Source organism: Hippopotamus amphibius, chromosome 4 (genome assembly GCF_030028045.1).
Source record: "Hippopotamus amphibius kiboko isolate mHipAmp2 chromosome 4, mHipAmp2.hap2, whole genome shotgun sequence".
Taxonomy (NCBI): Eukaryota; Metazoa; Chordata; class Mammalia; order Artiodactyla; family Hippopotamidae; genus Hippopotamus; species Hippopotamus amphibius.
The window spans coordinates 155253656-155278888 of record NC_080189.1 but is presented as its reverse complement, the minus strand read 5'-3'; the positions used below and the strand labels follow the sequence as shown (position 1 = coordinate 155278888).

The following is a 25233-nucleotide window of genomic DNA, read 5'->3' as shown; positions in this document are numbered from 1 at the left end:
CTTCTTAGATGGTAAATTGTATTTCTGTGATTTGCTGTGAATAAGTTGCTTTGCCTAGGTATCTTATGTTTATTTGTTAAAAATATTTAATGAGAACACACCATATCTGCCTCTTTATTCTCAGTAATAACTCTAAGAGGTATTTTTTTAAACATTTATTTAGCAGATAATGTGTACCAGACCCTCTGCTAAGCACTTTATATGTCTTATTTGCCACTTGGAAAATAGCCAGTGTTACCTATTATCTAGAAAGATAAGGGGATTTGAAGGTTTGTATTAATTGTCATAACTGAGTGCTAAAGAATCAAGAAAGGACATTGATAAATGACTGCTGAGGATTCTGTAATTAGAACAGGTAGGGCATTAGTGGAAAAATAGATATTAGAATTCATTGTTTCTGGGTAAAAGGAAGTGAAATAGAATTCTAGGAATGAAAAAAGATTTTCTTTAATTTATTTATTCATTTTATTGGCTGTGTTGGGTCTTTATTGCTGCACATGGGCTTTCTCTAGTTGCAGCGAGCGGGGGCTACTCTTTGTTGTGTTGCACGCAGGCTTCTCATTGCGGTGGCCTTTCTTGTCTCAGAGCACGGTCTCTGGGTGCGTGGGCTTCAGTAGTTGCGGTACATGGGCTAAATAGTTGTGGCTCACGGGCTCTAGAGCGCACAGGCTCAGTAGTTGTGGCGCACGGGCTTAGTTGCTCCGCGGCATGTGGGATCTTCCTGGGGCAGGGCTCGAACCCATGTCCCCTGCATTGGCAGGTGGTTTCTTACCCACTGCGCCACCTAGGAAGTCCATGAAAAAAGATTTTTTATTACCTTGGTCTTTGTAGATATTTGGTTTCAATAGCTTCTTCCCAAGTTTTTGTTCTTTTCAGCTTTAATTCTTATTAGTCACCACTGTTAATATAATGTAAGCTCCCTAAAACTTAACTCATTAACTCATATCCCCTGCTGATCCCTCAGAAATCTACAGTGCTCCCCAGTGTCTACCAAATTAACTAGGAGTGGCTCTTCTGATGTTTGAGACATTAGTGTTTATAAAAATAAATGCTTAACAATAAAAATAGCTAATATTTGAGCATGTCATTCACATCAGATATTATTTGGGGGGTGTTTCATATGTGTCAGGCACATTTACATACATGATCACATATAATACTTAAAAAAGAATCTTTCCTAAGGTACAGATAGTACTGTTATCCTTATTGTACATATGAAGAAACAGAGGCTTAGAGAAGTTAAATATTTTGTGAAACCTGTAGTTTGTGGTCGAGCTGCATTTCCATCCTGGGTCTTTATGAGCTCTGAGACATGCTGCTAAACTGCTCTGAAATTTTTAGAATGTTACATACATTTTAAAAGGATCTGACCTTTTCCTTATATTCTCATCTCCCTATGCTATCACTGTAATTTGCTAATTGTTTTTTTCCCCTTTATGTGGAAACAGAGGAAGGGGGTACAGTTGAGGGGGATGGATCATGGGCTTGGAGCCAGTAAGTACAGTTCTGGTCACAGCTGCAGTACTCAGCTCTCAAGCAGCTCTCTCTCAGAACTAGAACTCACTTCACCTGGATTTTGGTCTTGGCTGTCTTCTAAAATCTCCCTCCTTAACACGGCGTGTTCCACCCTTGCTTATATAAACCATGTGACTAACTTCACATTGGGTTAAACTCACCTGCTTTAGTCTAATTAGGAGTGGGTATACATACTCTGGTTACCAAGTTGGTTCCTCTTCTCCACGGACCTAACTGAAAGTACAAACAATATATGTGTATTTACTGAGCCTGTGATTTGAGTTTGATTTCTGCTGAAAGTACGCTGCTTCAGCATGTTTGGCTGAATTTCAGCCAACAGAAATAGGTATCTTTTCTTATAATTATACATGGGGAGAAAATATCTATGCTTGGGGCACAGATAAATAATGTGTTTCAGAATAAAGTGCCTTTTGGAAGAAGGTTTAAACGATGTAACGTGGGCGATCTGGCCAGAGAGCACTGTATGTCATTTGGAAGCACTTTTAACACTAAAGTGAAGCATAGTGTTCTTGCAAGTTAAGTTTACTTCTGTCACCAGCAACTTCACTCTGCTTCTGTGAAAAAGAAGGCATTTTCTTAACAAGGTTACTTACTGATTGGGTGAACAAGGAGGGTTACTCTTCAGGTTCTGGTCTTGGATTCCACTTGCTCTTCACATCAGTTTTTCTAGGTCAGGGATTTGGGGAAAGAATTGACAACAGTAGTTCATCTCTTTAGTTGTCTGCTCTGCCCTTGCCTGCGTGTTCACACTTCCTTTGCCACCTTGCTCACTCCTTGCACTTTGCAATGTTAGTTACCGGAGATTCTATCATGTACCTCTCAGGATACAGAGTTGATGTGCACTGGAGATAAGGTCTATGTGCTTTGAGTACTATTTTCCTGTTAGGGCCATTCTTAAAAGAGTTATATTCCAGAGGGCTGGGGCATGTAGGAATCAATAAAAGAAATGGCATGTGAGGTAACTGATAAGTTTATAATATATCCAAGTAGCAGAGATGATATTGGCAGAAAGGCTGATTTCCATCTTCCCTTTCGCCTCTTTTGGGGCTCCTGCGGTTGATAAGGTGAGGTAAGATTATCTTAAATGGTTGATCAAGTAACTCTGTAGGTCCTCTGCCTTTGCTGGGGTCCTTTATAACTAAGATGACCGTATATCCTGGTTTACTTGCAACTGTCCCAATTTCCCCATCATCCTAGTACAATTATTAGTGCTCCTTTCGTTCTTAAAAAGGTCCTAGTTTGGATGATAAGTCTTTCGTTCTTAAAAAGGTCCTAGTTTGGATGATAAGTCATATGGCCACCTACTGTCTGGCACTCAGGTAGAACCAAAGCCCTAGTCTTTTAACTCCTCCCATTCACTGTTTTTTTTTTAAATTAATTTACTTATTGGCTGTTCATTGCTGTGTGCCAATTTTTTCTGCTTGCAGCAAGCAGGGGGCTACTCTTCATTGTGGTGTGAGGGCTTCTCATTGTGGTGGCTTCTCTTGTTGTGGGCTCAGTAGTTGTGGCGCATGGGCTTAGTTGCTCAGTGGCATGCACGATCTTCCTGGACTAGGGATCAAATCCCTGTCCCCTGAATTGGCAGGCGGATTCTTAACCACTGCACCACTAGGGAAGTCCCTCCCATTCACTGTCAAATACCTCTGCTGGAAAAGCTTCCAAGTCCCTGTTCTCCCCATGTCAGGCCTTTCAACTGCCACTTTTAAGGTACTGAATTGAATCTGAGAGGCAGAGTGCTTGGTTAGTCATTTGTCTCCTCCTTGCCCGCTTATCAGAAAGAAAAACCAAAAAAAAAAAGTTAAAACCATTAAGAAAATGCTAGATCCAGAGGCTAGTAAGTTACCCCTTCCTTTTTATATACTTACTCTTTTAGTTCTTCTACTGTTCACTTGTTTTACATTCTGTTTTCTTTCTTTTCTTTAAATTTATTTATTTTAATTTTGGCTGTGTTGGGTCTTTGTTGCTGCCTGAGGGCTTTCTCTTCGTTGCAGCAAGCGGGGGCTACTCTTGGTTGCAGAATTTTGTTTTTTGTTTTTGTTTTTTAAGTCGTCCTGTGGGTTGATGTTTTTTGCGTCTTCCTGTGGGTTGATGTTTTTTGCAGAGTTGATTTTGAGGAAAGGCATTTTGATGAATGATTCTCCACTGAGTTGGAATTTTTTCCCTGAGGTGTTTTTAGCCCAAAGTGATATATTAAAACCATGCTATAGGCTTAGTTTTGTGGAGTATTTTATCTAGCACCAGATATATTTGGAATAAGAGTTGGCCCCCTCAAGTATATAGGTTGGTCCTGCTAAGAGTTTTCAGGAATTGTAGTTTTTTAGGTATGTGGCCAGTTGGCTGTAGAGTATCTTTGATGTTGTGTAATGTCATCATTAAAGAAATTTAAGAGATCTGGATTAGAGTCCTCATCTCACCCTTCTTGTGATCTCAGGCTGCTGATGTTCTGCCTCAGTGGAATGATACAGTTTTATTCCTGGAAAGGATTAATGATCATCTAATTGAAGCTTTTAATTTTACATATAAGGGCTTAAAGGAGCAAAGAGGTAAAGTGATTAGTCCAGTAGCTCACAACTAGTAAGTACTACAAGCAAGATTAAAATCTCGGTCTTCTGACCTGGTCCCTCAGTGGGGAAAATTACGAGATTCTGCGTTTATAAGGGACTTAAGTGAAGTGGCTTACTCCACCAGTACATTCTGTCTGCAGTTTTAGTGTCTCTGAACACAATCGTTTTGATTTGGTGGTGCCTCATTATTTTACAAATGAGTAGTAGAGATTTTCCAGGGTGGAGGCAGACTGTCACTCTGGCTGACTCTCCAGTTTTAATTCTTAGCCTGCCTATACTTCCTTACTTTAAAAAGTCTTCCAAGAACATTACGCAGAAGGAGGAATTTTTTGCAAATCCAGGTACCTGTCAAAATCTTATTACACAACCTTCTTCATTCTGAATTTCCATTTAAGTCTTGTATCTAAGTTCCGGTTGTATCTTTCATGTTACTTAAAGCCAAGTGACTAATTAGAGTCTCTGAGGATTGTTAAGTTTCTTTATAGCTGTCTTAACCATGTTTGATGGCCTAGTACAGATATCTTATTGCTTGCTGCCATAGATGGCTGAAGCATGTTTTGCCTTAGATGTACTGGCAAGAAACAACTGAAATTGGCATGTTTGGCAACCAGCTTCAAGCAGCCGTTGATTTAGTCTCAGAGTTGACCTCTCTGTGCCTCTTCTTGGGTGGATATTGTGTACCTTCCTGGAAGGACTAAGCATTGGTGCCTGCATTGATTCAATTTTTAGAAATTGCCCAAGAAGAGAAAAGAAACCTTTATTATATTGTTACTGTTGCTTATGCAAGGAATTTTGCAGAAGTTGGGCAGTTTTCTTACTTAAAAAAAGAAAAACTTAAAAATCAGAAACATCTCAGATGGAATGAGGAGCACCTGTGCTTTAATCGGGAGAGCATATTGTGCAGGTTAGTTCTCTGTGGCAGAAGTGAGACTGGGCATGAAGACAGTCTGTGGTCTGGGAGTACCTCAAAATGAATGCATCGTCCACAATCATAACTTGCCTGTAAATCCTTACTGTTGTTGAGGCCCTGAGAATCTGCTTTTAGTGTCACCCTAGCTCTATTTGAGGAGCTTTTGTTCTTTGACATTTCACTAATTCCCTACTTTACTATTGAGAATTTCCCGTTGAATCATGTAAGTTATCAGAATATGTCACTTATAAGACAGACTTCCCACTTATTCATAAGTTTTTAAAATGTCAGGTATTAATTGTGGGAAATTTGGAAAATTGATATTTAAAGAGGGAAGTATCCCACCTACTCAGGTTGACCATTTTGGACACATGGGACATATTTTATTTAGCCTTTTTTGTATTTATATGTACATATTTTTAAAATAAAATTGGAATTAGGCCATCTCTGCTTATGTTTTTTTCTTAATTTTAACATTTTTTTTTCATATGTCATTGAGTATTTTCAAAAGCAGAGTTTCTCAGCCTCAATACTATTGACATTTTGGGCTGGATAGTTCTTTTTTATGGGGAGCTGTTCTGGGCATTGTAGGACATTTTGTAGCATCCCTGGCCTAAGACTATATGTATATGCCAGTGGCAGCTCCCTAGTTGTGACAACCAAAAGTGTCTCCAGATATTGCTGAATGCTCCCTGGGGGCAAAATCACCCAGGTTGAGAACCACTATTCTAAAGCAAAAATTCTCAAATTATTTGGCCTCAGTGAAAAAGACAACATTTTAATGTTATTGTGAAAGTAGTTTTGACTTAGCAGGCCTCCTGGGGATCATGGAACATACTTGAAAACTGTTCTAAGGTATGATGTATTATGGCAACATTGTATCCTGTCAAGGGCCTACATCAGAATTTAACCAATTCCCTCTTACTCTATTTATTTTTTGCTTTTATCACAATTCTTATAGCTAAACCTTTGCAAAAACTTTTCTTTTCCTTGAGAATAAAATCTTAGAAATGGGATTCTGGATCAAAGTCTTTTTATAATTTATAAAATACATTTGATATATATTAGTCCTGTAAGATGGTTGAACTGACTTATTTATACTTGAACCACTGTATTATTAGACTGCATCAGGCTATTGCTGGGCATCATTTAATTTTTGCAATTCAGTTAATATGTGAAGATGGTATTATTTTAAAAATTTTATTATTACTGAATTTCTCATATAACTGGATTTGATTATTAGTGAGGCTGAATATTTTTATCTTAAGTTTTGGCCATTTTGTAGTCTTCCTTTAGGCTGATTACAGTGTAACTGATGAGGTTGCAGCTCTCTTTGTTAGAATGGTCACATTCTCCTAATACCTTTAGAGATTAATCCCTAGTTAAGCTGTTTGAGTGTGTATCAAATCACAACCTCAGGTTTAGAGTCCCCCTCTTAAGGAGGTAGGTAGTAGAGGTGCCTGGTAAACTATTCTCTAAATTTCAGAAGTTTGAGCCCCACTCTTTTGACTTTTGTCACATTTAAGGGGTATCACCTGTGCTATTTAACATTTTTTTTCTGAATTGACTCCTTAAAACAATATTTGAAAGGAAACTTTATATTGTTATAACGTCTATAGAATCACAGGTTTGATGTGCTAGGTTTCTTCCAAATACACCTTAAAATACATCATTGTTAAAATCATTTCTCTGCTTTCTAAAATCATCCAGTGGCCTCTGCTTACTACAGTTTAGGAAGAACAGGTGCTTTGGAATCAGACATCTTGGATTTGAATCCCACTTTGCCTCTAACTGGTGGTATGCTCTTAGATAGGTGAATTTACCTCTTTGTGCCCTAATTTCTTCATTGGCAGAATGGGGATGTTGGAGAAGATGATCTGTTAGGTGTCTTCCTGCTCTATTCTGTGATTCTGATGTGGATTCCTTTCTCTGTTTCTGCTCAGGAATTAGAGACATTGTCTAGGGATTGGTGCACTGGCTTAGAATTTAAAAACTCTAGCTCTGTTAAACTCTACTGCTACTAGTCATCTAATTTTAGAGAAACTATTTTATTTCCCAGGGTTCTAGCTATCTCTTTAGGGTGTTGCTGCTACTTTAATTTCTGCTTCTCATTTAATGTCAAGTGTTTCAAGCTAGGAGTCAGAGCTTCCATCATTGAGGCACACCGGTGCCTCACTCTTCACATCCTTAAAATGGGGATAATGAGCCGCTCTCACCTTCTGAGATGGCCCACACTCTGTCTTGTGGAGTGTGTTTCTCTCTAAATAAATCCACTTCTTACCTATCACTCTGTCTCTCACTGAATTCTTTCTGTGATAAGACATCAAGAATTTGAGCTTCAGGCTTCCCTGGTGGTGTAGTGGTTAAGAATCCACCTGCCAATGCAGGGGACATGGGTTCAATCCCTGGGCCGGGATTCTGATCCCACATGCCAAGGAGCAACTAAGCCCGTGGACCACAACTATTGAGCCTGCGCTCTATAGCCTGCGAGCCACAAGTACTGAGCCTGTGTGCCACAACTGCTGAAGCCTGTGGGCCAAGAGCCCATGCTCCACAACAAGAGAAGCCACCACAATGAGCTTCTTGCACTGCAATGAAGAGTAGCCCCCGCTCTCCGCAACTAGAGAAAAGCCCGTGTGCAGCAATGAAGACCCAACACAGCCAATAAATAAATTAATTAATTAATTAATTTCAAAAAAAGAAACAATCCCATTGTTTAAAAAAAAAGAATCTGAGCTTCATTAAGTCCTGAAACCCGGTGTGTGATCTGAGTTGGAAGACTGGGTTTTGTCTGGGTTTGAGTCCTGGCACGTGGGTTCAAATCCCAATCTGAGATGCACGGTTTCACTTGCAAGTTTTAAATTGGGAATGTGAAATAAAAGTCATAAAAAAAAAAAAAATGGGGATAATGTTTCTGCCTTACCTAATTGGACATGTGGAGAAATTAGGTAATAGGTAGATGAGTAGAATCAGTTTTCAGGATAAAGGTATAGGTAAGGGCAAGATATTAGCAGAAATAGCACTCCTGTGGCTACTTCTGTAGCGAAGAGGAAAATTTATGTGATACCACCTCTCCCTATCTTTCCATACCTGCCTACACTTGCCATTTGATTTTTTTTTCTTCCTGATTTAGGAAGTGCCATTGGACCCCAGTTTTGTGACCTTGGCCAAATCACCCAGTTTTAACTTATCCATGGGCTAATTGCAGCCTGCACTGAGGCCTCATTTAGCCTGCAAAAATCTAGTTGCTGTCTTCTCTTAAAAAATTGGAAGATCTAGCAGACCTAAGCCTGCACTCTTCTGTGGCAGTAACTGGCTGGAGCTGAGTAGTGGCTTTCCTTTAAAAAGGGTTGTGCAATCTCTAGTCTGCTATTTAATCTGGCAGGTTTCACTCATTTGCTTTGCTACCCAGTTGCCTGTAGTACTTGAGGGGCTGGATTGCATTGTAGGGAGCACGGTCTCTGGAGACAGATTACCTGGATTCAGATCCCATCTCCCAGTCTTGGTAGCTGTGTACCTTCAGGTTGTTTAGTTTTTCTGTAGTTTCATCTGGATAATAAGGATAACCCTACTTGCTTCATAGAGTTGTTAAGAGGATTAGAAGAGCCACTATGTGTAAAACCCTTAGGATAGTCTCTGACCCAGAGCAGATTTAGCTAATGTTAGCTATTGTTGTTGGAGTTCAAATAGCATAATAATTAGCTAACATTTATCTAGCTTGTATTGTGTATCAGGCAGTGGGCCAAGCCCTTCACACAGATCTATCATTAATCCCAACATAACACTATAAAATAGAGTTATTTTCTCAGTTTTGCAGATGAGAGGGTACAATTTAGAGAGGTTAAGTAACCTGTCTAAAGGTACATAGCTAGTAAGTGGTGGCAACACTGACAGTTGAACCTGTACACCTATACCATAAGCCTGTGTCTTTTTAAGAAATTTATTTTTAATTACTTTTTATTGGAGTATAGTTGCTTTACAATGTTGTGTTAGTTTCTACTATACAGCAGAGCTAAGCCTGTGGCTTTGAATGCTATGCTGTGCTGCCTCACACTGCATCCATCTCTAAAGTAGGTTTAATTGCAGAATTGCCATGCTTGGATAAACAGAGATTAGTGCTCTTAATGTTTTTGTAAGTGATTTTGAAACCATGCACCTTAGATTGGGACTTGAACCCACGTGCCTGGACTCGAATCCAGCCTAAACCAGACTGGGACTTGAACCTACACGGCCAAGACTCAAACCCGGCCAAAACCCAAGGTCTTCCAACTGAGATCACACACCTGGTTTCAGGACTTAATGAAGCTCAGGTTCTTGATGTGTCATCACAAAAAGAATTCAGTGAGAGACAAAGTGATAGTTAAGAAGTAGATTTATTTAGAAAGAAACACATCCCACAGACAGAGTGTGGGCTATCTCAGAAGGTAAGAAAGGCACCAGGGTATGGAGTTCTCAATTTTTGTGGGGGTGGGTAATTTCATAGGCTGATGAGTGGGAGGAGTATTCCAGCTATTTCAGGAAGGGGTGAGTATTTCCGGGAATTGGGCCACCACCCACTTTTGGCCTTAGAACTGTCATGGTGCCTGTGGGTGTGTCATTTAACTTGTTGATGTGTATACTGGGGCTCAAGGTCTAGTGGAAGTTGACTCGTGTGCCATCTTGGACCCATTTGGTTCTAATCAGTTTATATCATGTCCTTGGGCTATGTCATTCTTTCAAAGGTTGTGCCCTGCCCCCTTCCTCCTGTTTCAATTTGAGGAATGTATATAAATATCCCCAATTTGTATATGACATTAGTTCCTTCAAGTAGTGAAATGCCAAACCAGTGGAAATAAACTGCAGGCAACTCTTTGTCTCGGTGGAATGAGTGAGCAGAAGAGAGGTAACTGAATTTCAGAGTAGGTAAGTATAAAACAATACATAAAGAAAAATAAGACTGCTTGTAGAATGATGTGCTCCAAGATATTCAGTAAGGACTTGAGAGTCATTTTAGGCTATTATTTGAAAGTGGAAATGGCCAACAAATACTTCATACCCATTAGGATAGCTGTTATCAAAAAACCAAAAAAATCAAAAACGAAAAATAACAAGTGTTGATGAGGGTGTGGAAAACTGGAAACCCTTGTGCTGGTGGGAATGTAAAATGATGCAGCCGCTGTGGAAAACAGTATGGCATTTCCTCAGAAAATTAAACATAGACTATTACCAGAGGATCCAGAAATTTCATTATTGGGTGTATGCCCAAAAGAATTGAAAGCAGGGACTTGAACAGGTATTTGTACACCCATGTTCATAATAGCGTTACTCACAATTGCCAAAAAAGTGGGAGCATCTAAGTGTCTGTTAACAGATTAACTGACAAACAAAATATGGAATATACATCCAAAAGAATATTATTCAGCCTTAAAAAGGAATGAAATTCTGGCGCATGCTACAGCGTGGATAAACCTTGAAGACATTTTGCTGAACGAAATAAGCCAGTCATAAAAGAACGAATATTGTATATGTCCATTCATACGAGGTACGTAGAGCAGTCAAATTCATACAGACAGAAATGGTGTCTCTAGAGGTTGAATGGTGGTTGCCAGGGGAGGGGGGAAGCGGGAATGAACAACTATTATTTAGTGGATATGGAATTTCAGTTTGGGAAGATGAGAAGTTCTGGATGGATGGTGCTTTTCTTCCCCGCATGTAAAGCTGTGAAACATCCTCACTTGGAATTCTTAGTGTTCTGGCTTCTTGTACTTTGGTAGAAGTGATACTCCTTGGTTTTAGGCTTCAGGCCTAGCTTCTTGGATTATTATTCAGTCATTTTATCTCTCTGATCCTCATCTGGAAAAAGGGTTATATAATCCTTACCTCACAAGCGAAGATACGTATGAAAGAACTATTATACAAATGTTAATTATTTTCAACTTTGGGGAAATAACAAAACAGACTTATTTCTCATACACTGATGTAGCTGGGCTGTGTGGCACATAGGCTGGGCCTCTGTATCTCTGTGCTTCCTCTTAGAGCTCAAAGAGAGGTACGGCTGACACAAAAAGGGGCTTGGCTCTGCAGAGTGGGGATTACACACATGAAGACAAGGAATAAATAAGCTGAGGAGAAAGCCAGGCTGAGTGATTTCCTTTAAATATTTGCAGGTTAAAAAAGATAAACCAAACTGCAGCAGTATAAAAGGACACTAAGTAAAATTGCTATCCCCAAGTCTGTTAACTGTTTTGCACTTGCCCTTCCATGTACAAATTTGTGTGTTCTTTTGTTTTATTAAAATACATCATGCTGTTCATATCTTATGGCACCTAAAAAAAGTTTGGAAGATTAGACAAATTCATGGATGATACTTAAGAGAAACTAGGATGTTTTAAGGAGTACATATAACTAGTAAATGACACACCAGGCTAAGTGCTTTTATATTTATTATCTCACCCTAGACACACAACACCCCTGGGAGATAGTTGGTATTTTCTTCATTTTACAGTCATAAAATTGAAGCTAGTGAAGTAGAATAACTCACCCAGGACATATGGAGGGTGAAACCGGGATTTGAATCCAGACATTTTTATTCTAAAGCTTGCACTTCCTGTACTGCCTTTGCTGCCTGTAAAGATGGAACCCTAAACCCTGAATCTTATCCCATTGTGTCATTTTTTAAAAGAAAATGTTTTGAATAGTTAACACAGGCACTAACACTGAATCTTAGTGATTATGCCATGTCAGAAGAGACAGAGCGGCTTCATGCTTTTTTTTGCCTGTAAAATACATAGTATATATATGAACAATAAACTTTTTGCATTTTTTAGGTGGTGGTAAAATATACATAATACAGAATTTACCACTTTTTAAAATCTGCAGGATCTCAGTTCCCCGACCAGGGCCACTGCAGTGTGCAGTGAAAGCCCTGAATCCTAACCACTAGGCCACCAGGGAACTCCTTTTTAAAAAAACTTACCATTTTAACCATTTAAAAAAATTTTTTTTTAACTATTTATTTATTTATTTATTTATTGGCTGCGTTAGGTTTTCGTTGCTGTGCGCGGGCTTTCTGCAGTTGCAGAGAGCGGAGGCTACTCTTCATTGCAGTGTGCAGGCTTACTGCAGTGGTTTCTCTTGTTGCAGAGCACAGGCTCTAGGCATGCGGGCTTCAGTAGTTGTGGCGCACCAGCTCTAGAGCATAGGCTCAGTAGTCGTGGATGCACAGGCTTAGTTGCTCTGGGGCACGTGGGATCTTCCCAGCCCAAGGCTCGAGCCCGTGTCCCTGTATTGGCAGGTGATTCTTAACCACTGCGCCACCAGGGAAGCCCTTAACCATTTTTAAGTGTACTGTTCAATAGCATTAAGCACATTGATATTGTTGTGCAACCAACACCACCATCCATCTCCAGAACTTTTTCATTTTGCGAAACTGAAACTCTGCCCATTGAACAACAGCTGCCCATTGTTCCTCCCCCAGTCTGGCCACCACCATTCTACTTTATGTCTCTGAATTTGACTACTCTAGGTGCTTCATATAAGTGGAATCATACAGTTTTTGTTGTTTTGTTTTTGGCTTATTTCACTGAACACTATTTTAATGAGACTTCGTTTGATGGACATTTAAATGTCTTTTGCTCATTAAACATTGTTATACCGGAGGAGCATTTGATCCCGAGTTTGAATGCTCTCTCAGATCTGTCCTGTGCTTGGCTGACTTTGAGGAAACCCGAAGCAAATTCTTTCCTTCTGTGCCTCAGCTTTTCTGGACTTTTCGTATTTTAAGAAGAATGCTAAATAATGTCTTTTGTTACAGCACCGTGTGAGGGCTTGCAGACTTCCTGCTTATAGCTCACAACCCATTGGAAAAGAGTAGTATTTAAATATAAAGTCTTTCTGTAACTACAAAGCTGCTGCCACAGTGTGATTATAGTGCATTTTAGGATGCATTGGTGAGTTTGGTACAGAATTAAATCAACCCAAGATGACCAGCATCAGAGTAGCTGTGTTCTCTCTTGGGATTCTCAGCTGGCTTGAAGCTAAGCAGTCGTTCATGAGGAAACCAGGCTTAGAAGGCCTGGCCTCTGCGTGTCCCTTGCCTGGCACTGGCACTAAGCAGAAAGGCCTTGCCTTCTTAAGAGGTCCTAATGCTTCCCCTGAGGTGTCTGAGAGGCTGGAGCCGACCTGGCAAGCACCCTTCTGCCAGACTCACGGAGCTGGCTTAAAGGATCATACTCTTCACTTGAACTGTTTGCAGGTCAACCAGTCTCTCTCTGTGGGACTATACAGTAAACCTCTGGTTTTGTGAACTGACCAGGTGACTCACAGAGACAGAACTGTAGAGCTTTTTTCATGTTCTAAACTGATTTATCCTTGCTTCAGCAGCCCTCCTTTGCTTTGTGGGGTCAGATTTGGGCACAGTTGTTCTGCTCCCTCTACTGGCTTAAAAGCAGCCCAGCAATTTCAGATTATGCCTCAGTTTGCACCCTTTGTGTTTTTTGCCAACACATGGTTGAAAAGTGTCATCTTTGCACAGGGCTCTTAATATCTTGCCTAAGGAAATGGGGGTGGGGGGGATGTGCACCTTACATCTTCTGACACTGGCCTTGAGGGCCAAGCAGAGGAAGCCAGCCCTGCCATAGCGATAGTTTTCTGCCTCAGTGATTCCATTCTCCTGTGGACTTGGGCTGTCATCATCATTTTAGGTACTAAGGACACATCATTTTAAATGATCCCAAGGCACTCTACAAATAACCATTTGTTTAAAATCACAAAGTATTTATTTGGCAAAATTAAATCTAGAATGAACATTAAAGATAATGCTATCTGGGTGATAGGGGAAAATCCTTTGGCTGAGAATGGTTATGACTTTGAGTCATAGGTGCAGACATTCTGTTTTCTTTTTTATTGAACTTTTTTTTTTTTTAAGTTGCTGCAGTTCAAGAGAGGTTGTGCTGCCTGCATAGATCTTAATGAATAAACACAGAGGTGCCCTCAGTTACATTTCTTTGCTATAGGTATCCCAGCACATCCTGGAGGGTCTTATTTTCTTTTTCTATTGTGAACATTAAATATATATATACATATAGTTTTATTTTTTGGAAATGTGCAAGCATATACAAAAATATAGTGTACCCACCTACAACTGTTATCAACGTTTTATTAATCACCTATCCCCCTGCTTTTTTCTTTTTTCTGGAATATTTTAAAGGAAATTACAGACATTCATCATTTCACCCACTTCAGGATCCATCCCTAACTGATAAGAACTTTTTTCTTTTTTAACATGACCACAATACCATTACTATATCTAAGAGATGTAACAATGTCATAAAATATCTAAACGTAAAGAAGGGAAGTGTCAATCAGATTTGACAAAGTGTTGACAGTTTGTTAAATTTGCTTCCCATCTGTTAGTTTTTTTAAAAGAAATAAAACTTTACAGATACATAAGTCCCCTTTTTATTGTGTGTTTATTCATAAATAATATGGTATTTTACCTATTTAAAAATATATACTTAATGTTTTCCTCTACATATCCTTTTGAAACTTGTTTTTGTTACTTACTATTAGGTTTTCAGGATTTATTCATTTTGGTACATGTATCTCTAGCTCATTTTAAATGCTGTATAGTGGTCCACTGAGCTTAGATTTCATTCGTATTTGTATTCCAGTCAGTTTTATCAGTTTATATATGGGTGGATATTTATGTTATCTACCTTTTTTTTTTTAGCTATTGTGAACAATGAGGCAGTAAACATTCTTTTGCACATTTCTTTGTGCCATTTTGTAAGAAGGTATCTAAATTATAATTTGCATTTCCCTGATTACTATAGAGGTTGAAATCCTCTGTAATATCTGTTGGCCGTTCGGTTTTCCTCTTCTGTGAATTGTCATATTTATCTCTTTTCCTAGTGGATTTCAAAGTTGACTTGTAGGAATCCTTTGTGTATTCTTCACTTCAGGCAGGCCTTTCCTGGTGCCTGTCCCTGCTCCCTCCATTTACTCCAGTTAAGCTGGTTTCTGTTTTTGTTCCTGTGGTCCTTGGTTTTATTCTTTTTTTTTTTTAAGAGATTTTATTGAGATGTAATTGACATACAATAAACTGCATATTTTTTAACTGCTATATTTAAAGTGTACAATTTGATTTTTTTTTTCTTATTAGTAATGGATATATGGCAATCCCAGTCTCCCAATTCACCCCACCCCACCTTTGTTTTACTCTTACCTACTCATTTTTTTTTTTTTTTTTTTTTTTTTTTTTTTTTGGGCACACGGGCTTAGTTGCTCCGCAGCATGTGGGATCTTCCTAGAGCTGGGATCGAACCCGTGACCTCTGCATTGGCAGGCGGATTCTTAACCACTGCGCCACCTAGGAAGCCCCTTACCTACTCATTTTTGAGTTGTGCCACCAAGGCAGAGAATCCCTTCAGTTGTCCATCCGCTGAATTTGTTTTGTCAGTTACAATTCATTTTTTGTTCTATAAGGGAAGCAATCTAGAGTAGTGGTTAAGAGAATGGGGACTATGGAGTCTTAACTGCTTGCTTTTGAATCTTGACTCAACCACTTTACTTATTGTTGTGACCTTGACATGTTACTTAACTCTCTTGTACTTGACTTTATAATCTATAAAACCCATGAGAGTAGAGCTATTATGATTCCAGTTTTGTATTTGATGAAACTCAGGCTCAGGGAGATGAGATTAGAAACATGAGTATGTAAAAGAAACATGTGGGCCTCTTTATCTTTTAATTTTTCACTTTTGATAGAGACATAGGTACAGAGAAATATTTCTCTAAATATAAGATATAAAGTAGCAAAAACAGTGCCAAGTCCCTGACCTATGGCCTCAAGTGTTGGGGAAAAACAGTAAGAGTAGAGACTGTAGAACCAAAGTGCCCATGGCCTGTCTAAATCTACTAATAGGGAAGAAAACCCCTTTATGCCATTTTTCATGAAAATAAAACAACAGAAACCCAAACCTTATTTTCATGACCTTATAGGAGACATCGAATTTAAATAACCATCCCAGGCCAGAGAACTCATAGTTGAATTAGGCAAATCATAAACACAGAACATTGTGGACTTTACTTAAGGGATCATTCTGGTAGACAATGAAATACTTGGAAGGAGGACACAGAACTTGATTTTGACCGACAATGGAAGGAAGAAGGATCTCAAGAAACAAAGGAACTCAAGGAATGAAGGCAACTTCTTTCTAGGGGAGGGAGAATAAGTATGATTTGGCCACTATGTTTTCTATGATTTTTTTTAAATTTTTTTACTAAAGGAAGAAATATGTTTATGGCAAAATGTCAAGTAGTAAAGGAAGGTAAAAAAGTAAAAATTAAAACATAAAAGTTTTCTAACGGTATGTACTCAAAGGAACTGAAAGTAGGGACTTGAACGGATATTTGTATATCCATACGCTCTTAGCAACGTTATTCACAATAGCCAAAAGGTGGAAACAGCCTGAATGTCCATAGATGGATGAATGGACTAAAAAAAATTTGGTACACGTGCAATGAAATCATCACTCAGCCTTAAAAAGAATGACATTCTGATACATGCTACAATATGGGTGAACCTTGAAGACATCATGCTAAGTGAATAAGCTGGACACAAAAGGACAAATATGGGATTCCACTTATATGGGAGTACCTAGAGTAATGAAATTCATAGAGACAGAAAGTAAAATGGTGTTTACTGAGCATTGGGGAGAGTTATTGTTTTTTGGCTACCGAGTTTTAGTTTGGGATGATGTACAAGTTCTGGAGATGGATAATGGTGATGGTTGCACAGCACTGCAAATATATTTAATGCCATTGAATTGTACACTTATAAATGGTTAAAATGGTGCATTTTCTGTTGTATATATTTTACCACAATGAAGTCTCCAAACAATCCTGGCCTAGAGGTGGTGTACACTAAAATTTTATAGCCATGTAGATATGCAAATACCAGCATAGATATGCAAGCATAAGCATATTCATTCAATGTCTACTCTTCGGGACATTCATTTAGGTGCTGGGAATTCTGCAGTGAACAAAACTGATAAAGTTCCTGCTGTATTGGAGCTTTTTGAAAATTTGTTTTATACAAGTGGATGTTTTACACCTCATTTTTTTCCCCTAACAAAGACCTTTGGTCATCTTTCTGAGTTAGTTCTTATAAATCTACTGATTTAGTGGTTGCATGGTATGCCCTTGTTATGAATGTGATACAGTTTGTGGCTATTATATTGAATGGAAGAGGGGAGGCAGAGGTATAGAGCTTACTATGGTTTGGTGCCCGTGTTTGCTCCTGCTGTAAGTTAAATTTTTATTAGGAATATAGTATAGGCTTGTTGTAAAGAGTCAAGCAGTGCCAAATCTATAAAATAAAAGTAAAAACCCTCAATCTGTCCTCTACCTCTCTTTTAATCCTATTCCCTGGAAGTAGTAACAACTGTTAACAATCCATTGTTCATTCATCCTTCCAGACGTGTATAATGCATTTGCAAATATAAAGAATATGTAGAATATGTATCTTCTCATTCTCTAGGAGCTGGCTCATGCAGTATAATATTGCTCATTCAACTCAGACTATTGAGAATTATGCAGAGGAAAGAGCCGGACTGAGCTTCATGAGAGCCAAGTTCTGTCTTGATCCTGCTACTATGACAGGCAATTCCTCAGTTGTCATTTGTGTAGTGTCCCATAGTCAATGAGATCACATCAAGGGGAGTGCTTTGGAAACTATTATGCTATAAATACTAGCATATTTCTTTAGAGTTCTTTGATTGCAAGTAGTAAAGACCAACTCAGGTTCTTTCAGACAGAAAAAGGTGGGGGGACATGAGTGGAAGGATTTTAGGTAGCAAATGAGGAAATATATAAACAGCTGGGTCTCTGGAAATTAAGAAATTTCTGTGTGTCTGTTGAAGATATAATTCCTAGGGACGAGTGGCTTAGAGACCATGTGTCTACTGATGGTTAAGTGGGTAGAGTCCTGGGTTTATGTGCCCCATCAGAATCTCACAGAGTTGGGGAGATGAAGTTTTGGAAAGTATGGGATTCAAGTTGGCAAAATCAAATGTCAGCCTTGAAATGTCAGCTGTTTTAACCCTAGATTCTTACTCCACTCTCAAGGAGGAGATGATCGCCGGGTTCTACTATGGCACATGGAACAAGCTATCCACTCCAGAGTTAAGCCCATACAACTGAAAGGAGAACATCATTCCAACATTTTTTGCCTGGCTTTCAACAGTGGGAACACCAAAGTATTCTCTGGAGGTGAGAAGAAAGGAGATTTCCTCTTGGGAAATTGACAGTGGCTGGGATTTCAGATAAAGCAGTGCTAAAATTACTCCTTAGTTTTCTTTCCTTTATCTCATTGAGTTGTGGAATTACTGGTTTCCCATAACTTGTCTTCTCTGCATTACAGCAGTTTAGACACATGTATTAAACTAATATCTGTCTGTCCTTTCTCTCCTTGGCTCTAGTTCTTTTCTTTCTTTCTTTCTTTCTTTTTTTTTTTTTTTTAGTAGAAAACTTTTCACATTGCAGTCTGGTACACAGAAACATATTGGAAAGAGTACTTAACCTTACTGTGTGTGATACACTCTGTTTTTTTTTCCTATTCCATTCTATTTTGTTTTTAAAGATTTTAAAGGCTGTGACTCAGATTGGTGTTATGACCCATGAGTGGCTCCTGTTTGAAAGAAACATTGTGTTGTGGTATAATTGGAATTGCTTGTGCTCAGGCCAGCCTCTTGATGATGGCATCCATCAATCGTACTCCTTTCTGACCACTACATTTCTAGCCCTGACCTTTCTTGTGCGCTGTAGATTTCCCCACTGAATATCTACCTTTGTGTTCCAAAAGTAATTTAAATGCAGCAGATCTAAAACTTATCTTATTAGTCCTTTTCTCCTGCACTAATATTTGCTATTGTTCCTTGGATTCCCTTTCTCCGTTATTATCACTACTCAACTAATTATTTAAGTTGTTAGGTTTAACTTCTAAGAAACTGCTGACATTGAAGCATTTTCAGCTTACGAAAATGACAATTTCATATGGTTCAGTCTAATAGACATCTCAAAGTCAGCCTCAAACCTGCCTTTCATTTTCACATCTTGTAAGTCACCAACTTGACTATCAGTTCTATTTTGAAAGCCTTATATTCATCCTTTAGTTTCTGCTCTCTTGCTATACCCACTGCTCTGATTCAGGTCCTCACCTTTGGCCTGGACTACTGCAGTGTCCGTCTGTGATTTCTGCTACCAGTATCTAACTCTCCCTGTTCATTGCTTATACAAGTTTTGTTTTAAAAGAAAGTTTCAACCATGTGAACCTTTGACCCTACAGTGTGCATTCACAGGATAAAGTCTAAACCCAATCTACCTGTCTGGCCTCATCTTCTTCCCCCACTTCTTGTGCTCTAGTTCACTAAATGGCTTGCCTTTTTTTTTTTTTTTTTTCCTTTTTTAAAGTAATACTGTGTTCTTTTTTTAAAAAATAGTTTTGTTTTTACTTATATATTTTGGCTGTGTTGGGTCTTCATTGCTGTGTGAGGGCTTTCTCTAGTTGCGGCGAGTAGGGGCTACTCTTCATTGCGGTGTGCAGGCTTCTCATTGCAGTGGCTTCTGTTGTTGAGGAGCACAGGCTCTAGGTGCATGGGCTTCAGTAGTTGTGGCACTCGGGCTCAGCAACCCAGGCTTAGTTGCTCCGTGGCATGTGGGATCTTCCTGGACCAGGAATTGAACCCATGTCCCCTGCATTGGCAGGCAGATTCTTAACCGCTGCACCATCAGGGAAGTCCCTCACTTGCCATCTTAAGTGCCCTGTGCCTTTTGCCTGTACTGTGCCTTCATGGGCTATGATTAATTGTCCAGTCCCCACCAATTTCCCTAAGTCTTCCATCAGTAAGAGTTTTGAGTTATGAGTTTCTATTCAAGTGTCTCCTTCCCCATAAAAATATTCTTCCTTTGTGCCATGTACTTTCACCCTGCTCATAAAGGACACAGTTGCTCCGTTATCTGTGTCCCCATTGTGGAGCATATCACTACAAGATAACCCGTCTTGTCACTGTTAGATGTTTGTGCAGGTGGACTGTGAATTCCTCTGTCTTATTCCTCTCATATCCTCAGCACCTCACACTGTGCCTGTTACCTAGAAGGCATTAGTATGAGTTTGATTTACTTGGTATGAACCCACAGTAGAGTTATAGCGAGGACTTTAAGATGACCTGGGCCACATCTCTATGCTTATGCTTTTAGCATAGAGTGGGAAATTTTTTTACTGTCTTCATTTTGGGATTTTTATTTTTTGGCTATATAAACCATATGAAGGCAGGACTACACATATCATGAATGTAGTATTTTCAGAGTCCTTGTTGTAATAAGGAGAAACACAGGAGAAAAAAGTTGTGGATAAAAACTTTCCCATCATTTAGTATCACACAATCATTAAATTTTAATGCTATGAAAGATGATGAGGATGTGAGTAGTAGCAAACATTTGTTGGAGGCTTAGTCCTGTTCTGAATGCTTTTACACACTTGTCTTCATGATAACTCTGTGAAGCAGATACAGTTATTATTCCTGTGTTACTGAGACTTAGAAAAGTCAAAGGTACTATTCCAGGTGTCACAGTTAATGAATGTTTTGTTTAAAAAAGAAAAAAAAGCTAGCTTGGGTGAATGGATTGATTTGCCCATGATCATTTACTCTTTTCCTGAATAGTCACAGTTTTTGTTTTTTTAAAATCATCCACTGGATAATGCATTTTGGAAAATGTTATTATGTTATATCCAGTTGCTATTATGCTTTTAAAAATTCTCTATAAGAATAGCCTATCCTTCTTAATTATTTTTATAAACCTTTTTTCTAATTAACATTCCTAATTTGTAAATATTAAAATTGACTTTGTTCATTTGTTTTCCCTGAAATCTTTAAAAAACTGAATTGAAATATGAATGGGACCACTTTGCAGGAATTATCGAATGTCTGCTTTTTCCCTTACAGGAAATGATGAGCAAGTTATCCTCCATGATGTTGAAAGGTAAATAGATTATTGGTATGTGAAGGTGATTAACTTTATTTTTCTTATGAAGAAAGGCAAATATCTCTATAGACCAAAATAGTTGTTGTTTTTTGAAGAAAATAACATGAAATCAACTGTCCTTTGCTGAAAAATATTTCTGTAATAGTTCTGAAATAAAATCTTGATTTAAGAAAAGATTTACAAAGTTGTTATAAAATTACAGTTTTCAGGTGAAAATTTAAAGGGAGTGGTTGGAAGGGAAGAAAATATAATATTTAACCTTCACAATAATTTTATGAGGCAATGCTATTAGATCTCAATTAGGAAACTGAGGCATAGAGATGTTAGGTAACTTAAGGTCAAGTGATGTTAGGACCTGAACTTAGGCAGCCTGGCTTTGGAGCCATGCTTTTACTCACCATGCCAGATTGCCAGGAATCCCCCTTGTATTGCTGCTGGCATTAGGGCTGCTTTAAAGCTTTCCTTCACTTTTTGGAAATCTAGCACCAGCCCCAAGACTGTACACAGCAGATGCATTTTGCAGTAAGTGAAAACATGAAACTCATCTATTGAGTCACTTTTTTGAGGGGGTGGGAGTAGGGGATCTTAGTTCCCTGACCAGGGATTGATCTTGGGCCCCAGCTGTGAAAAGTGACGAGTCCTAACCACTGGACCACCAGGGAATTTCCTCGAGTACTTTTAAATATGCTTATTTAGTGCAAAAAACAAACTTGTCATGAAGTCTTGTCTCTTAAATAATATATTTTTTTTAACCTGAAAGTTGAATACCTACTTTTTAGTAAATGTAATATCCTTTGAGTTTAGCTAGGTTGACTTTTTCCTGGAAATGAAAGAGAACTCCATTCTAGGAACTAGAGAGCTGGAACTCTGCACTCATTTTGAATGTTGTGTGTGCCTGTGTGCCTCTCTCTGCTCTGTCTCTCAGCAGTGAGACCTTAGATGTGTTTGCTCATGAAGATGCTGTGTATGGCTTGTCCGTGAGCCCAGTGAATGACAACATTTTTGCCAGCTCCTCAGATGATGGCCGGGTTCTCATCTGGGACATCCGGGAATCTCCCCATGGAGGTAGGGTCACTGTGCAAAAAAGGTGGTTGGATTGTGTTGAAGACTTTGATGTCAGTTTCATCACAGATCCAATTTATGACTTGAGTTACCTGAGTGGAAGTGCTGTAAAGGGAGAGGAAACTCACGTGTGTCTCTGGAGGTCCCATCCTACCCCTGAGTAGTCAGAAGTGAGGCATCTTTGCCAATCCTCCTCCAATCACTTGTGAATCTCCACAGACCTTTGCACTGGGAGGAAACACCACAGCATCTTGCTGTGTAGTAGCCCCAAGGAACAAATCATGCTGTGCCTCATTTGTGGAGAGTAGCCACCAAGGGCATGGTGCTGACATGCACATATTCCTGGTTATTTACGGAGAATGGGGGTATTGGGCACTTTCTTGCATCCTAGTTCCAGGGTTGTTATTTTGCTGAAAGAACCACAGAACCTCACCTTAACTGTGTATGAGAACTTAAAATGATAGCAGATACACTGTTTAAGGGGGATTGTCTGGGTGAGTTCCTCTTCCAAATGTGTTCTTTGGGTCTTTGAAATGTAAAATGAAGAATTTGTTGAACTTCTCTGAAGTTCTTCAGGAAATGCATATTTTCAGCTCATTTCCTGCAGAGAGATTTCTGTCACTATGTCTTCAAAGGCTCTTTGCTCTGGCATACCCTCAGTGCCACCCCCAGCCCCACTCTTGGTGCAGCTTTGTCATGACCACACCTACGTACATAGAGTTACTATCTTGCCTACCTTGTCTGGCAGGCTCTGTGCTCATTATTGAGGTTCAAGCTATAAGAGAAGCTTGTTCTCAGGTTCAGGCAGATAAGGTAGCCAAAAGCAGCAACTGTGGTTGAGTGAAATGGTTTGCTTGGTAGGTAAAATGCTCCTTTGTCTGAACCGCCTCCTGGCTGAGATGATTGAGTGCTCCCTGTGCCCAGAGGCCTGTGAAGTATCACACCTAGAAATCATAGACTGAGGAGTGCTTTCTGTCTATTGCTTCTAAACAACTTCCATAGGAGTATGTCTTCCCAGGCAGCAAAGTGAGTCCTTCCTCACATAGAGGCTGCAGGGATTCTAGGTGAAGTTGATTAGGAACTGGCTGGATCCAAGAGAAGTTCAAGTACTAGATGCCTTTTTTTCTTTTTTTAAAGTATTCCAGCATTGGAAATGAAATCTTAAAATTCTAGACTGAGTCCACTTTCTTTTCAATTTAGGAAGCAATATTACCAGAAGGAAAAACTGCACTGTTGTTTTGTTTTGTCTTCATTAAATCTTTGTTTAGTTTTAAAACTTTTAGTTTCTAAAGCTAGTAAATATGGATTAAGGTATAATAATCCTACCAGTAATTGGTTGTGAATTTTTTTAGCTCATGAGGAATTCAGTTTTACTTAATGTGAAGCAGCTTACCTTCCTGTTTACAGTGACCATTTCCATTTTGTTACAGGATCTGAATAGGTGCTGTGTGTATTTCTCAGTATTACAGCTTAAAATTTGTGTATATGTGTTTAAGTTGCTGTCTTCAGACTTTCTGTGTGCAGGTGTGTGCCAGGACTTGTGGGGACCTTGTGAGGAAGCGTGGCTGCTGGCATGATGTACTACATTGGGTTCCAGCCCATTGTGGGGGTTGTTAAAGGCTGTGCTCCTCCTTGCGTTCACATTCCTGATCGTCTGCCTGCAGCTGGCCCAGAAGTGCCTGAAGTGGACTGATCAGAATTTCTCTCTTCACAGAGCCCTTCTGCCTGGCCAACTATCCATCAGCCTTTCACAGTGTCATGTTTAACCCTGTGGAGCCCAGGTTATTGGCCACAGCCAATTCAAAGGAAGGAGTGGGACTCTGGGATATTCGAAAACCTCAGAGGTGAGCCCCCTTTATTCAGAAGGTGTTAAAACGTCTCCCTGCCTCAACTCTCAGGAAATGTAATCAGCCAGCAAGAGTTGTGAGAACCTGGCTGACGGTTGATCTCAACTGGACATCTCCTGACACATCCTGGTGTCTCTGAAGCCAGGGGAACCCTGTTTCTAAGGGGCAGGCAGTGTGAGAAATCCACACTTCTTGCTAAGGAGGAGTCATAAATTGTAATCTGGACTCTAGACAGGATCGATTCTAGGCTAGCTTTGCTACGGCAGAGCCTCTCCTCAGCACTACCTTCTGTCTTTAGGTCTAGGGTTCCCCAGATGCATAGGAGGTCTTGTGGGGGGAATGATGGTGATTTGTTAAACCCATTGCCACTGAACTGGGGATTCTTAACCCCAGGCTGAAGGGAATATAAGCTTCAGGAGAACTGTGAACCCCCAGATTGCATTGAAATTATATTGTGTATTTGTCTAAGTGTGTTTTTCTGAGAAGGGAGTTTAGTTTTTTTCAGTTTCTCAAAAGGACCAGTGACTACAACAGTAAAGGTTAAAAGCCACTGCACTGAGTGTTAGGAACCTGATGTGTTCCCCTTCTGTTTGCGATATTAAAGAGTACGCTTAGGACAGTTCTGAGCTGATGGTCTGAATCACTAGTGGGGGAGTTTCAGACATCATTAAGAGAAATATGTGCATGGGGCAAGTAGGAGCCTCTTTCACGTCCCTTAAATCCCGGGGTGGGGGGGGAGATGCCCTTTTATGGCACCTGTAGATAAAGCTAAACCTTGCCTTATGAAAGATTTGTGTGCATTGCTAGTTCCTCTGAAAATTCTAACTTCCGACTTGAAGGTACTATTGCAGAAGAGTATCATGGAACGTAAGTGAGGTTACGATTTCTTTCATGGGCCTTAGATGAAAAGCTCAGTTAAATACAGAGGATTATCTTCCTTGGTGATTGTTAGTTCTGGCTAACCCCATGGGGCAGTCTGAGAGGTTGGATCTGTAGCAGATCTGTGTCGCCCAGAAGGGGATCCCTGTTGTTGAGCAGGGCTCCCTGAGGCTCCCTAGGGCAGTAGAGATTTCTGCTGCTCTCTGTTGCATATGCACCTTCCTTTTCCATGTGGCTGAAATGCGTGCAGTAGCAGGACCCCTACTGTACCTTTGCACTGTGTGCTAAGGGAGGCTTGTTCTCTGCCAGGAAGACAATCTCCTGTGTTCAGCTATAGCATTCTCTGCCACTTTGGGCTCTTAAGGAGCAACTGTTCTGCCTTGTCCATATCACAAAAGGCAGAATTTGGACT

General features: G+C 39.6%; 1 protein-coding gene across 3 annotated transcripts in view; it reads left to right on the top strand.

The window, feature by feature from the left end:
- DCAF5 (DDB1 and CUL4 associated factor 5) overlaps positions 1-25233 on the top strand; it is a 94864-nt gene that overhangs the window by 8602 nt on the left and 61029 nt on the right. For all 3 annotated transcript variants that reach the window (XM_057731524.1, XM_057731522.1, XM_057731523.1), the window contains exons 2-5: positions 18118-18261; positions 20994-21030; positions 21959-22098; positions 23810-23939. In XM_057731524.1, the coding sequence (XP_057587507.1) occupies positions 18150-18261; positions 20994-21030; positions 21959-22098; positions 23810-23939 (419 nt within the window). In that variant the 5' untranslated portion in view covers positions 18118-18149. The remainder of the gene's footprint in view (positions 1-18117; positions 18262-20993; positions 21031-21958; positions 22099-23809; positions 23940-25233) is intronic.